The 14,039-nt window shown below is 37.8% G+C and overlaps 2 protein-coding genes across 2 annotated transcripts in view; one reads left to right on the top strand and one right to left on the bottom strand.

The window, feature by feature from the left end:
• The window catches only part of LOC147618370 (7-deoxyloganetin glucosyltransferase-like), a 71,372-nt gene that overhangs the window by 53,836 nt on the left and 3,497 nt on the right, over positions 1 to 14,039 (top strand). The gene's annotated exons all lie outside the window — the stretch shown is intronic.
• On the bottom strand, positions 10,254 to 11,762 carry LOC147618371 (linamarin synthase 1-like). Its single transcript, XM_086775141.1, has 2 exons — positions 11,406 to 11,762; positions 10,254 to 11,263 (listed from the first exon to the last, which is right to left on the bottom strand). Exons 1-2 carry the CDS (start codon positions 11,746 to 11,748, stop codon positions 10,329 to 10,331), a joined length of 1,278 nt encoding a protein of 425 aa, XP_086631267.1. The 5' UTR covers positions 11,749 to 11,762; the 3' UTR covers positions 10,254 to 10,328.

Here is a 14,039-nt window from a genome sequence, read left to right as displayed (position 1 = left end):
CATTACCACCTTAGTGAATATGAAATGGTAGCATTTCTTCTCACAGATTATCTACTTATTCTTTTTCTCCAATTTTTGTGGAAATTAAACAGAGGATTAAGGAGAACCCTTATTTTATTATAAAGATTCTATATGCATCTATTTATGCATAAAATCTATTTCTGATGAAAGTCCCACTTTTATCATCATAAAAATCATTTATGTTGAAAATCGCTCTTTTATCATGAAAGAGTTTCTTTTATGCATATGTTTATGCATATAAATCATTTATGTTTCTTTTATGCATATGTTTATGCATATAAATCATTTATGATGAAAATCACTTTTTTAATATAAAAGAATTTCTTTTATACATATGTTTATGCATAAAAATCATTTATAATGAAATTCACACTTTTGATATAAAAAAATATCTTTTATGCATATGTTTATGCATAAAAATCACTCTTTTAATATAAAAAAAATTATTCTTTTATGCATACTTGTATGCATAGAAATCAATTATGATAAAAGTAACACTTTTATAATAAAAAAATATTCTTTTATGCATACTTTTATGCATGAAAATCAATTATGATAAAAGTAACACTTTTATAATAAGAAAAATAATCTTTTATGCATACTTTTATGCATGAAAATCAATTATGATAAAAGTAACACTTTTATAATTAAAAAATATTCTTTTATGCATACTTTTATGCATGAAAATTAATTATGATAAAAGTAACACTTTTATAATAAAAATAATAATCTTTTATGCATACTTTTATGCATTAAAATCAATTATGATAAAAGTAACACTTTTATAATAAAAAAATATTCTTTTATGCATAGAATTCAATAATGATAAAAGTAACACTTTTATAATAAAAAAATATTCTTTTATGCATAAAAATCCATTTTGATGAAAGTAACACTTTCATAATAAAAGAAAATTATTCCTTTATGCATAAAAATCTATTTTGATGAAAGTAACTTTTCCATAATAAAAGAAAATTATTCCTTTATGCATAAAAATCTATTTTGATGAAAGTAACACTTTCATAATAAAAAGATTATTCTTTTATGCATTTTTAAAAAAAATCAATATGCATCTTCTATGCATGAAAATGACACTTTTAGAGTATAGAATTGATAGGAATTACTCTTTTAGCATAATAAAAGATAATTCTTAATTCCAAAAATTTTGCCATAACCTCCTTTGTATGGCTGACCATTTTTTAAAATTTTCTACTTAATTTGTCTTAAAAATTTACTCTAATTGATTTAAAGTAATCTATACTAATCAAAATTCACTTATACAAGAGAAAACATTATAAAAAGTTTAATTCCAACAATTATCACTTAACTAGGATAAAGAAGGATTGATTCTAAGAAGAGAGAGGGGAAAAGCCTTTCGATCAAGGCATAGCATCCATTTATCACTTCAAATAATCATAAACATTAGAAAAACATAAAATCAATAAAGAAAATTACAAGAATCTCTACTTACATAATTTCTTGGAGCTTTTCTTTGGCTTAATGGTTTGAGGGTTCAACTCTTGTTTGTAAGAAGAGTGGCCACCAATCTTTGGAAGAGGGAAATGTCAAAAACTAGTGAATTATTAATAAATTCACAGTTCTTGGCTTGGGAGGAGTAGAGTAACAGTGCATAAACACTATTATTTTTCAACAAAGGGGGAGCCTTCTATTTATAGGAAAAATTGAGCTCCTAACCAAACAAACCGATTCTAGAATTTTCCAATTCAGTTTGGTCAAGTTTCGACCATTTTTAGGTCAGTTGAGCTAACTTTTTGGAACTAGACTTGAATTAGGAGAGAGGAGAGATAAAATATCTCATTTTTTGAAGATTTAAAACTCAATTGCACATGTGAAGTAGGATCCTCATTCATGAGGGGGAAATTCCCATTGTGAGGTGTCAAAAATCCATTTTTTAAGCTTTTCCTTTGGTCCTTAGTCCACTGTTCATCTTATGTGAGTATTTACTCATTTTTGGGGGTGATTTTCTTTATTTCTTCTATTTATCTTATTCATACATTTGGATGAATTTGATTGGCCCTTCAAAACCTTAATTTGAAATTTTTCACAAGTCTGGACCCCTAAGATAAGGCCTCTTGAATAAATTATACTTAATTTCTAATGCACCTTCTCAAAATCTTTTCAAACTTCTGTTTCGAGGGAACTAATTTTAATAAGGAGAGATATTTTTCCATCCAAAAATATTCAAAATCTAAATATTCTCTCTCTAGAATATTTTCTCTCTCTAGGCTAAAACAGGTAGAAACAAGATCTTTTATATTTCTGAAGATGGATTTGATTACAGGGGAAGATGTTGGACATCTTGAGAGGCTGGGGAGGAATCTTACAAGAGAGAGAGAGAGAGAGAGAGAGAGAGAGAGAGAGAGAGAGAGAGAGAGAGAGAGCTTTTTAATCTTTTAGTATGTATGTGAAGATTGGAGAAAATCTCATGAGAGATTGTATATTATGTGTATACACAAATATTATAGAAAAAATATTGCTATTTTTATTCAATGTTTACTATTTTATAATAAAGAAACTGACTTTACTATTTTATAATAAAGAAACTGACTTTACTATTTTATGATGGAATTAGGTTTATAGCAAGAATGGTAGAGACACGTAGTTTGAGGCGTCCTCTTCAGACCATTTCCTTGAATGCTCCAAGGAAAAGAAGAAGAAATGAAAAAATAAAATGTGCACAGGGTTCAAGGGATAGTGAACCTCATTGTTGTGATGCAAGGATGCATAATGTTACCTGTAATACCGGTGATGTATTGATGCAAGAGACTCATAGGATTCTTGCAGAAAACGATACCTTTTGTGCACAAAGACAAGTAGCAAAAGAAACTTTGATGTGTTTACCTCAATCTAGCACTAAGAGGTCTCAAATTGCCCTGGGTGGAGATAAAAGGATATCTAACAAGAGTGCTAGAAGTGTTCACCGTGAAATTGCTAGGAATAGGACTCTTTTGAAAGAAATAACAAGGGAAATGGCAAGTGGAGTTTATTCAGGGATATCACTGGTTGAAAGTTTGAGACTTACAAGAAGGTACCGTCGCTTCATCGCTAGAAATAGGACCTCTTATAATGTAGCTAGAAGAGTAAATGAGGGTAATGCAATTACAATGTGTTCCTTTTTTGCCCATGAAGAGAGAGAAGTACCATTTGCTAATACAATAAGAAGGGAGAGTATCGAAGAAATTCCCTCTTATGTATTTGAAAAAAGAAAGAGAGGGATTTTGTCTATCCTCCATGAACTCCCGCCCGTACACATGCAGCTACTTGGCCTTTGGTATATTCATGCACTTTAAGTCACTCATTAGGAGGGATGACACATGAGTGTCGGTTTTGTGGAGCACAGTTATGGGCAAGTGAAAAGAAGATGAGTTGTGGACAGGTTCTTGGCAAATATTGTTGTAAACATGGGCGTGTGTCTGTTCCTTCACTTGCTGAACCACCTGAGCCATTAAGATCTCTTTTGATTGGTAGTGACACTACAAGTAAAAAATTTCGAGAAAACATCAGGGCTTATAATAGTGTGTTGGATTTTTCATCATTGGGTGCACAAATAGATGACTCTCTCTTTCACAATAGTAGTGTCTATACTTTCAAGGTGCATGGGACTGTTTATCATCGGATTGGGTCCTTGGTCCCCAATAATATGTACAATCCTAAGCCACAGTTTGCACAGTTGTATGTGTTTGATACTAAGCACCAATTACAAAATCGACTAGGTGTCATGAATGGATTGGAATCCACAACCCTAGAAGCACTTCAATCGATGATGCACACTTCTAATCCATTTGCACAAGCTTTTAAGTATGTGGGAAGAATGTTGACAATCCAAGTTTGGATTTGGAAATGACTATATGTGAGACAAAATCCACATCTAGGCAGTACTCAATGCCAACAGCTTTCGAGATTGCTGGTATCATGATTGGTCAAGGTGATGATCATAATGTTGGTCGTCATGATATTTTATTGCATACTCGAGAGAAGGCACATGCAAACACATCTCTAATTTGCATAGGTGCTATATGCCTCTTTTGTACATCATGTTATTTCCAAGAGGGGAGGATGGATGGCACTTGAGAATCCCTTATGCTGATGCACAAGTGAGTGCATTGAGAAATGGTCATTGTGTGACTCAACGACAATACTATGCTTATCGATTGCAAATTCGCCCAGATACAAATGCATGCTTGCTACGTGGTGGAAGGTTGTTGCAACAGTTTATGGTTGATGCCTATTGCAGTGTTGAAGAGTCACGATTATCTTGGCTACGCCATAATCAAAAAAGTTTGCGTTCAGAGGTTTATAGTGGTTTAGCAGACATGCTTCATGTGGAAGGAAGTGGAAGTGGTATTGCAGGAAGGACAGTGGGAAGTAGAATAGTGTTACCTTCCAGTTTTACTGGTGGGCCACGACAAATGTATCAACTTTATCAGGATGCCATGGCAATTGTTCGTTCAAAGGGCAAGCCCGATTTATTCATTACTTTCACCTGTAACCCAAAGTGGCCAGAGGTATTAGATGCTTTACTCCCGGGCAACGTGCATGTGACCGGCCTGATTTGACTACTAGAGTATTTCACCAAAAACATTCAGATATGATGAAAAATATCGTGAAGAAGGAGCTCTTTGGTAAGGTGATTAGATATGTGAGTGTCATTGAGTTCCAAAAAAGAGGATTGCCTCATTCACACACGTTATTGATCTTGGATAGTGCCCATAAACCTAAGACTCTCCAAGACTATGACAGATTAGTATGTGCCGAATTGCCTGACAAGCAAATGTTTCCTGCTCTGCATGATGTCGTGTTGCATTGCAATATCCATGGGCCCTGTGGGCCATTCAATCCAAGTACAATTTGTATGGATAAAGGAAAATGCACAAGGAATTATCCACGAGCTTTTGCACAAGAGACTACTGTGGATGAGAGTGGTTACCCCGTGTATATGCGTCGAAATGATGGAAGAACTGTGGCATTGAAAAAGTGTAATGTTGATAATAGATGGGTTGTGCCATATAACCCTTATCTTTCAATCACATATAATGCTCATGTAAATGTGGAAATATGCTCAACAATAGTAGCAGTGAAATATCTTTACAAGTACATATACAAGGGGCATGACAGAGCAACAATAAGATTTAGCACTGTACAAGGTGGGGATGTTAATGCTGCTTGCGTAGTCGATGAGATTCAGAGGTATTTGGATGCACGTTACGTCTCTACATCAGAGGCATGTTGGAGACTCTTTGAGTATGATTTACACAATGAGAAGCCTGATCTGCAACAACGGTTGCAGGTACACTTAGATGGGGGTCATAATGTTATCTTCAGAGATGATGATAATATTGCAGATGTTTTTCAGAGGGAAAATGTAGGCAAGACTACTATGACTATATGGTTTACCTGTAATCAACAACATCCTGAAGCAAACAATACATTGTATAGTGATTTCCCTCAACAATGGGTTTGGAACTCCAGGTTGAAGAAATGGACCAAAAGAAAGATTGGAAACACTATAGGGCGCATGTACTTTGTAGCTCCTTTGGCAGGTGAGGCATACTATGTTCGCCTACTTCTTACAATATGTAAAGGATCTAAGTCATTTGAAGATTTGCGTTCGCTCAATGGTCACATCTATCCTTCTTTCAAGGCAACTTGCATTGCCAGAGGGATACTGGAAGATGATTCTGAATGGGTTGCATGTATGGAGGAAGCATCATCTATGCAAAATGCCTTGCAATTGAGATGTCTTTTTGGTACTATATTGCTATTTTGTGAGCCTTCCTGTGCAGGAATATTGTGGAAGAGATTTCGAGAAGAAATGATAGAAGATTTTCTATACCAATTATCGAGAAGCAGGGGTCAGTTTATTTGTATTGAACAATTAGCTGAAACTCATGCACTACTACATTTGGAAGAAATTCTTCGTGCTCAGAGAGAGACGGACATTGGCAAATTTTGAAGGAATGCCTGAACTAAACAGAACTGATTTGGAAGTCTTGGGTGAAAATACATTGCTTTTGGAAGAGAGATCTTTTGATACTGTGGAACAATATAACCTGTCAAGTGCTATGGAGTCAACTTTAACAGATAGCCAGCGTGTTGCTTTCGATGCTGTAATGCATGCAATCGCGACAGATGCAGGTGACATTTTTTTCCTGGATGGTCCGAGGGGATCGGGCAAGACCTATTTGTATAATTGCTTGCTTGCGCGAGTACGTGGACAAGGGTATGTTGCTTTGGCCACTGCATCGTCAGGTATTGCTTCTCTACTCTTGGCGAATGGACGTGCTGCACATTCTAGATTCAAGATATCTCTAGAGCTAAACAATTCTTCAACTTGCAAAATCCCTATACATGGACAACTTGCTGAGGTTTTGAGAGTTTGTAAGCTCATTATTTGGTATGAGGCTCCAATGATTCATCGTTATGCTTTTGAAGCATTGGATAGGAGCTTACAAGATGTATTATTCTCAGATAAGCCATTTGGTGGAAAGGTTGTATTAATGGGAGGAGATTTTAGACAAATCTTGCCTGTTATTATGAAGGGAAGACGTGAGGATATTGTTAATGCAGCATTGTGTCGTTCCTTTCTATGGAACTCTATCAAAGTTCTAAAGTTAGCTGGAAATATGCGTATTCAATCAAGCAATACTAATGGATGCAATGAGTTTAAACAGTGGGTCATGAATATTGGGAATGGAGTGGATTGTAGCAATGATAATACGATGGTGACACTACCAAGTAATATGGTCTTACAAAGATCGAGTCTTAAAGACTTGGTACATTGGGTATACTCTGAATTGGCTATCACTACGACATATGCTTCATACTTTAGTGAGCGTGCTATTCTTGCTCCGATAAACAGTCAAGTGGATATTGTGAATAAGACAGCTTTGGATGCAATGCCTGGTGAGCCTAAGCAATATTTCAGTGCAGATTCAATTCTTGAAAATGATGAAAATTCATTCTTGTATTCCACAGAATTTTTGAACACAATCGACCTTCGGGGCGGATATCCACCTCACTGCTTGGTTTTAAAGTTAGAAGCTCCTGTTATTTTGCTTCGTAACTTGGATCCAAGACGTGGACTCTGTAATGGTACGCGGATGATATGTAAGGCCTTTCACTCTAAAGTCTTGGAGAGTGAAATCATCACTGGTACTAAAGTTGGTGAAAGAGTATTTCTTCCACGGATTACCTTTATATGTAGCGAGGCCCAACTACCATTCACCATGAGGAGGAGACAGTTTCCCGTGCAGCTGGCATTTGGCATGTCAATAAACAAATCACAAGGCCAAACCCTAATGTCTTGGGGTTGTATTTGGTGACTCCAGTGTTTACTCATGGACAACTGTATGTCGCGCTGTCACGAGCACGGTCTCCTCAGGCTGTTAAGGTGTTACTTGAGGATAACGCTAATGTGGAGTGTTCATTTGATGATCTTCAAAGTTATACACCTACAACAAACAATATTGTTTATAAGGAGATCTTAATGACTTCAGAGTGACAAGTCAGGTTTCTTATTTAAGTTCTGCAATTTGATTAATTTTGTTGTGATTTCTTTTTTTATACATATTTGTCCATGGTAAAAGTACCTATTTTTGTTGTTTATGTTTTGACAGACATGTCTAAGATTACCTTTACATTGGACATGCCTTTGTCGAGGATAGTACGTGAGTTTTTCTCTATATTTGCTTAACTTTTCTTGATTACAAAGTATGGAACATGACATTCTATACTAATGTCTATCTGTATACAGAGCCACCGCTATGGTCAGCTCCTATTACTGCAGGTCACGTAGCAGGGATTATGATTGATGCTTATAGGGATGGGTAAGTATAAGTGTAATTGTTAGGCATTGTATGAATATTTTTTGAACCTATATATAAATAATTGTATAACCTATTTGTTATGCTTTGATTTTAGGATATTACATGACATTGATACGTTTATGGTAAGAGTTGTCGACGAAGGCATCGAGATGTACGGGATTGGTGTTCCTGATGAGGAGTGGGGTGTCTATTTGTTTTGGAGAGAGATGGACAGATGCTTTGCATCATTTGAGGGGTATTCAGTACCCGATGAGTGGTTGTTTCTTACATACATCATGGCCATTGGTATTCGTTATGCGTTTTATACTAGAGCTCCTCATGTACCATCCACTCGATGTTCTATTGTACGAGGTAATTTTGATTATGTTTTTCTATTATAAGATTTTTTTGAGATTTTATTTATCTATGTGTCGTTATGTGCAGATTTGATTTATCATTGTTTCGTTTGTGTAGGTCCTTTGCATTCATCAATAGTAGAGCATGTGCGGGATGGATCACCGCTTTACAATAGAGAGCGTATTGTGATGAGGAGACAATTGAATGATCCTTCTCACAAGAGAAGAATTCAATTTGTTGATTCTGACATTACTGACTAAGAATACGTATTTTGTGGTGCATTTTGAGAATATGTAATATTGGTCCTTTTTTGCATCTTCGTATGCTACATTACTATGATATTTTTGTTTTCGCCATAAATCTACGAGACATGGATGTTATTTTGAGATATGTATATATAAAGTCACTTGAAATAATGTATTGTGTTTACTTAAAACATGACCTAAATTGGAGAAACTGAGTTTATTTTTTCTAGAACTCTACCTGTCGGCCGCAGCAACGCGCGGGTCCAATACTAGTGTCTTTAATTATATCGTTGATTCTTTGAAATAGTCTTAGACCTTGTCAACTGTTATTCATTATGCCTTTTTATATGAAAGTGGCAATGTCAGGGGACATTTCGAAGAGATGAGTACCCATCTAGAAGGAGAATGACTAGGTACATACGAAGCTTAGGTGGTTGGCAACATGGGATGGCTTCTATCATGAGGAGTATACTAATTCGAACAAAGCTGTGTATGTAGGGTTATGGTATCCAAAGTTGTCTTGTAAAATGTGATGTTCCTAGTAAAAAGGTTAGCCAGAGGGCTGAATGTGATTATGTACATGTAGATATTGTGCTCTCAGTAAAGATATCTTTTCAGCTCTTGGACAGGGTCACTAACAGGGTAGTCCAGTCGGTGTTATATAAACTTACCTGGCAAACAATCTTGAGATACATGGCTACTTTATTTTCAACATCGTGCCACAACAAGGACATGGAGAAGATCTCTTCCCGGTATGGTGATGTCATGTGAGCTCCATGAAGACATCAAGGGTGCACTGACTCATGTTGTACATGTAGACGCATGGGAGTATAATCTACAATATGGAGAGCTATAGACACGATGTAATGTGGTCTGTTTGTGGTACAGGTGCCACACAAGGTATATGATTTTGTTTATTGTTCTTGGGGTGCTGAGTGCTCATGCATGTTGAGCTCCATGTTATTGTCACCCACTAGTTGGAGAAGGGCATGTAGAAGCATGGGTGTCTTGCCTCTAGGGCAGATCTATGTATAGGTCATCTTGATTGCTCAGTGTTCAACTAAGCATGTATATAGGCTAGGGTAGCGGAGATAAATTTTATCCATGTTTTACACAAGGTACTTGGCTGCTTGGATGCCACAGCAGCAGGCATGTGTATGATCCCAGGTTTTTAAACCAGCACATTGATCATGCATGGTGATCTTTGCATCACAATCCTATTATTGCATTTACATGTATTTTATGTTGATAGATTTACTTCCGTGAACATTGGTTGCCTTTTTGTAGGGCACATGGATATGATTTTTTCTAGGCTGATGGCATGCGTCTGGGTAGATGGTAACTCCATTGTGTGGAAACAAGTTGCTGGTTTTTAAAATTAGGGAAATAGAAAGAGGTAGTGCAAAATACCATCTGAGATGTGCTTGGGCCACAAACTACAAGAGTAGTGTTGTATGTGTATATATATATATGTATGTATCTATGGATGTATGTATTTAACATATATATATACGTGTGTCTGTGTGTACGTACATATATGTATATGTATGTATGTATACACACACACACGCACTCTTACACACACTCTCACACACACATATACACATACATAACATGTATGTATGTATGTGTGTGCACCTTACACACACATACACACACATACTCTCACACACACATATACATTTACATAACATGTATGTATGTATGTGTGTGCGTGCGCGCACACACACATGTAGGAAGAGTAGATAATGTGATGAGTTCTATGATAAAAAAAATTATGCTCTTTGATGTTATGTTTCAAGTCTAATGAAGGCATCTCTAATGTTGATAACACAAAACAGTAATAAGCATTCATACTATCTATCCATAACATTCATACTTAGTGGGGTTTGCCATCCCTCATTGATTTAATAAACTTCTCCATGTGAGTATTGGATGAGCCTTGCGCTTGCACAGCCCTCCTTGCAGCATCTCTCAGCTTGCCAACTCTTCTTCTCATCTCCTTTCCTTCGTCTTCTTGTAAGACTATCCTCACAACCCTCTCCACTTCTTTACTTTCCACCATGCCATCATCTTGCCTCCTGATGCTCATCCCAACCTTCCAAATGTCAACCACAAACTTGCAATTTGTAGTCTGATCCATAGAAATTGGAAAAGGGATCATGGGCATCCCCATGCTCAAGCTCTCCAATGTTGAATTCCATCCACAATGAGTTAGAAAGGCGCCCACAGAAGGGTGGGACAGCACTTTCAGCTGAGGTGCCCATGGGATAATTAGCCCATAATCCTTAGTATCCTCTATGAATTTCTTGGGCAGTATCTCTGATACGTTTTGCAAGGAGGATCTAGGCCTTATCACCCAAAGAAAAGGATGCTTGCTAGCCTTGATCCCCAAGGCAATGCCCAGTAGCTCTTCTGCAGTTGGATTGAACATACTCCCAAAGGAAATATACAACACGGATTGCTTTTGCTTACTATCCAGCCACTTTATACTGTCATTCTTCTCCTGCAGCATGCTTGCACCAACACTAATGTTTTTCGTATTGCTACTGCCGTCCAAGAGGGCAGAAGGGAGCAAAGGCCCTACAAAAGAAACCGACAAGGGCAATTCTATTTGCAGTGCCTCGCAAGCGTCCTTCTCAAGCTGCTCATAAGAGTTGATGAGAATTGCATCACAGCTCTCCAGTATGTCAAACTGCTCTCTCAAAAACTTGAAGCCCATTTGAGAGATGTCGTCTATGTAGAGTAATGTGGGGAAGTCCGCAGGGCAGAGAGGGGGCACACCGGGTATGTAAGACACCAGATCTTTGCACCCTGTGACATGAAAGATAGAATTTTGTTTTTTTAAATAAACAAGGAGAACCAGAGAAATGCAGGGAAAATTATTGAGTATTCATAAAAATTAGTGCTCTTTTTCGATTTTCTAGCTTTGCTAATTAACAATTTTCTTGCTTACCGGGAGGGATCTTTTTGTAAGGGAAGAAACCATTGGAGACGAGCTTGGGTGTGTGGTAGTAGATGGAGAAGACTGCAGCAGACTGAGGCCAGAGAAAAACACTTCGAATGTGGAGCTCCATTGCAACACGGTGAACCCAAGTGCCGAGGAACCCAAACACAATGCAAGTGACTGGTGGTTTCTTCTTATTCAAGCTTTCCACGAGATCCTTGAGGGGGTCTTTCATGTTAACAAAGGCCCTGTGGAACTCTACAATCCTTGGGCTAACGTCGCTGTAATCAAAATCAGGGGGTAACCCATTGTCTAGCCACACGAAGCGAAGGTTTTCGAGATTGATCTGCATGAGCTGTATCACAGGATGGAGATTTTGATCGGCGGCTCTTCTGGATGCGCTTGTGGTTGTGCTCGTTGTTGACAAAGGTGGCGATGAAGTTGTGGTTGATGAGAGCCTCGGCAAGCTGCAGCATGGGATTGATCTGGCCTTGGACAGGGTATGGTATCATCACCGCATGAAGCTTTCTGCTATTGTGATCATCACTGCTGTTGCAGTCGTTCGTACAAGAAAGGTGGGTGGCTAGCAGGCTTTCGGCCATGGCTTCAGCTTGAGAGGGCAAGCATTCGGTCGCCATGGAGAAGCCAGCTATAATTAGCTGCTTTGCGAATGTGTGCGCTGCGTGGGTACTGAGACAGAGAAAGTGCCTGGCTCTCCGCTTTGGAAATGTGCGCGAGAGAAAAATTGTCAATAACACTTGTCACTGTGTATGTGTGTGCGTGCGAGAGAGCACAAGTTGCAGGCAAACGTAAGCGCTCACGCACTCTCGGGAATTTTAAAATTGTCCAAAGTTCAAATACTTGAGAAGGAAGGCATAGACTCTAAAACACTTGAGAAGGAAGGAGAGTCAAAGTACCACCATAGAAAATTATACAAAAAGTTCAAAGACTTGAGAAGGAAGGCATAGACTCTAGAGTCAAAGTACCACCCACCATAGAAAATTATACAAAAAGTTCAAATACTTGAGAAGGAAGGCATAGACTCTAAAAGACTTGAGAAGGAAGGCATAGAAGTACCACCATAGAAAATTATACAAAAAGTTCAAATACTTGAGAAGGAAGGCATTCAACATGCTTGGGCCCTTACTCTAACCATTCCACAAAGTTTGAACAGGTTGGGGGCTATCTTTCCTTTGCAAAAAAACAACTAGAAAATTAAGGGAATATTGTGGTACCATTCTTATACCGCTCAGTTTATGGTAGCCATGGTTGCAAATTAAACTTGCAATGCTTGAACCTTTATTTAACCTTTCCCAAGATTTAAAGAATCTCAACAACTTAATTTTTTGAAGTTCGCTCCTTCTCGTTGCATGCCAAACCTTCAAGAGTGCTCTTCATAGGTTTCTTTTGCCAAAACCATTGTAAAAGACTTTCATGGCCTCCACACCATTTGCTCATCTTCCACCATGAGTAAACTACCATACTCCACCTCTTCTAGTGAGCTCAACATGGGTTTCGACAATTGTACAAGTTTGAAAAGCACAATAATACAAAGTATTTGAATATTATTCCTACTTTATTAAGTCCTTCTGACTTAATAAACTAGGAAGAAGATAGGAGCAAGGAGACAGATAGACATAGTAGAATTGTACAAGTTTGAAAAGCACAGTAATACAAAGTATCTGAATATTATTCATTGTGTAATATCTGAGTGAGCTAGTGAGAGAGTGAGCATTTGTGTTTTTTGTGTGTTATCTGATGAGTCTATGAGTCTATGAGTTCCGAACCCATTGGGCATAGGCATTGACAGATCCATTTTCAATCAGTAAAAGCGATTGTCTTGTCCGTCCGATTGACCACCACTACTTTGGCGATGCTGTTGCATCTACTCTCACAATTTTCTCACTAAGGCAGCATTCTGGCATAGCACTCCAACTGGATAGAGGTACTTCTTGCAGAAGCTATAGCAAGGTAACTTCTTGTCAACTCAACACAACATCAACTACTGCACAATAGTATGCCTCACTTGGCTTGGCAAATGCTTTCCCTCTCCCCAACATCAATTAGAACTGAATGGCTAACCAAGGAGGAAACAAGTATCCTACCTACAAGGGTAAGACCTCGACACACACATTATGAAGTTCAAGGCTGTGTGGAAGGTGAACCACACTCATGCAAATGTTCACTCATGCAAATGTTTAAGATGAAAGAAAGAGGGATCAGTTCCAGGCCACATTCGGAGACATACCAATTGAATGGGTGTCCCAGTATGAACCGAACCACTTTCTCGCCCTATAGGCATTGAAGGAGGCATTTCTTAGAAGATTTTGGACTTTCAAAACTAACTCTAAACTGCAAGACAAGTTAAGAAGTCTGAAACAAAAGATGCTACCAGTCGAAGATTATGCAACCAAATTTTGCACTCATTGTGCAAGGCTATCTCGAGCGGACAGACCATCAGAAGCAATTCTTGTGGATTGGTTCCTGCTGCATAGTCTAAACAAGAAACTAGAGCTGATGGTAGCATCCACCAACATCGACACCGAAGGGTTTGATGGGCTCCTAGAAGCAATAGACCAAGCAGAACGGACTATGGGCTTGGAGAAGAAGTCCAAGAAAAAGAAAAGAAAGAAGTACCACTCT

Source organism: Cibotium barometz, chromosome 35, assembly GCF_041138505.1.
Source record: "Cibotium barometz isolate CiBa-2024 chromosome 35, ASM4113850v1, whole genome shotgun sequence".
Classification (NCBI taxonomy): domain Eukaryota; kingdom Viridiplantae; phylum Streptophyta; class Polypodiopsida; order Cyatheales; family Cibotiaceae; genus Cibotium; species Cibotium barometz.
This window is presented reverse-complemented; position numbering and strand designations above follow the sequence as displayed.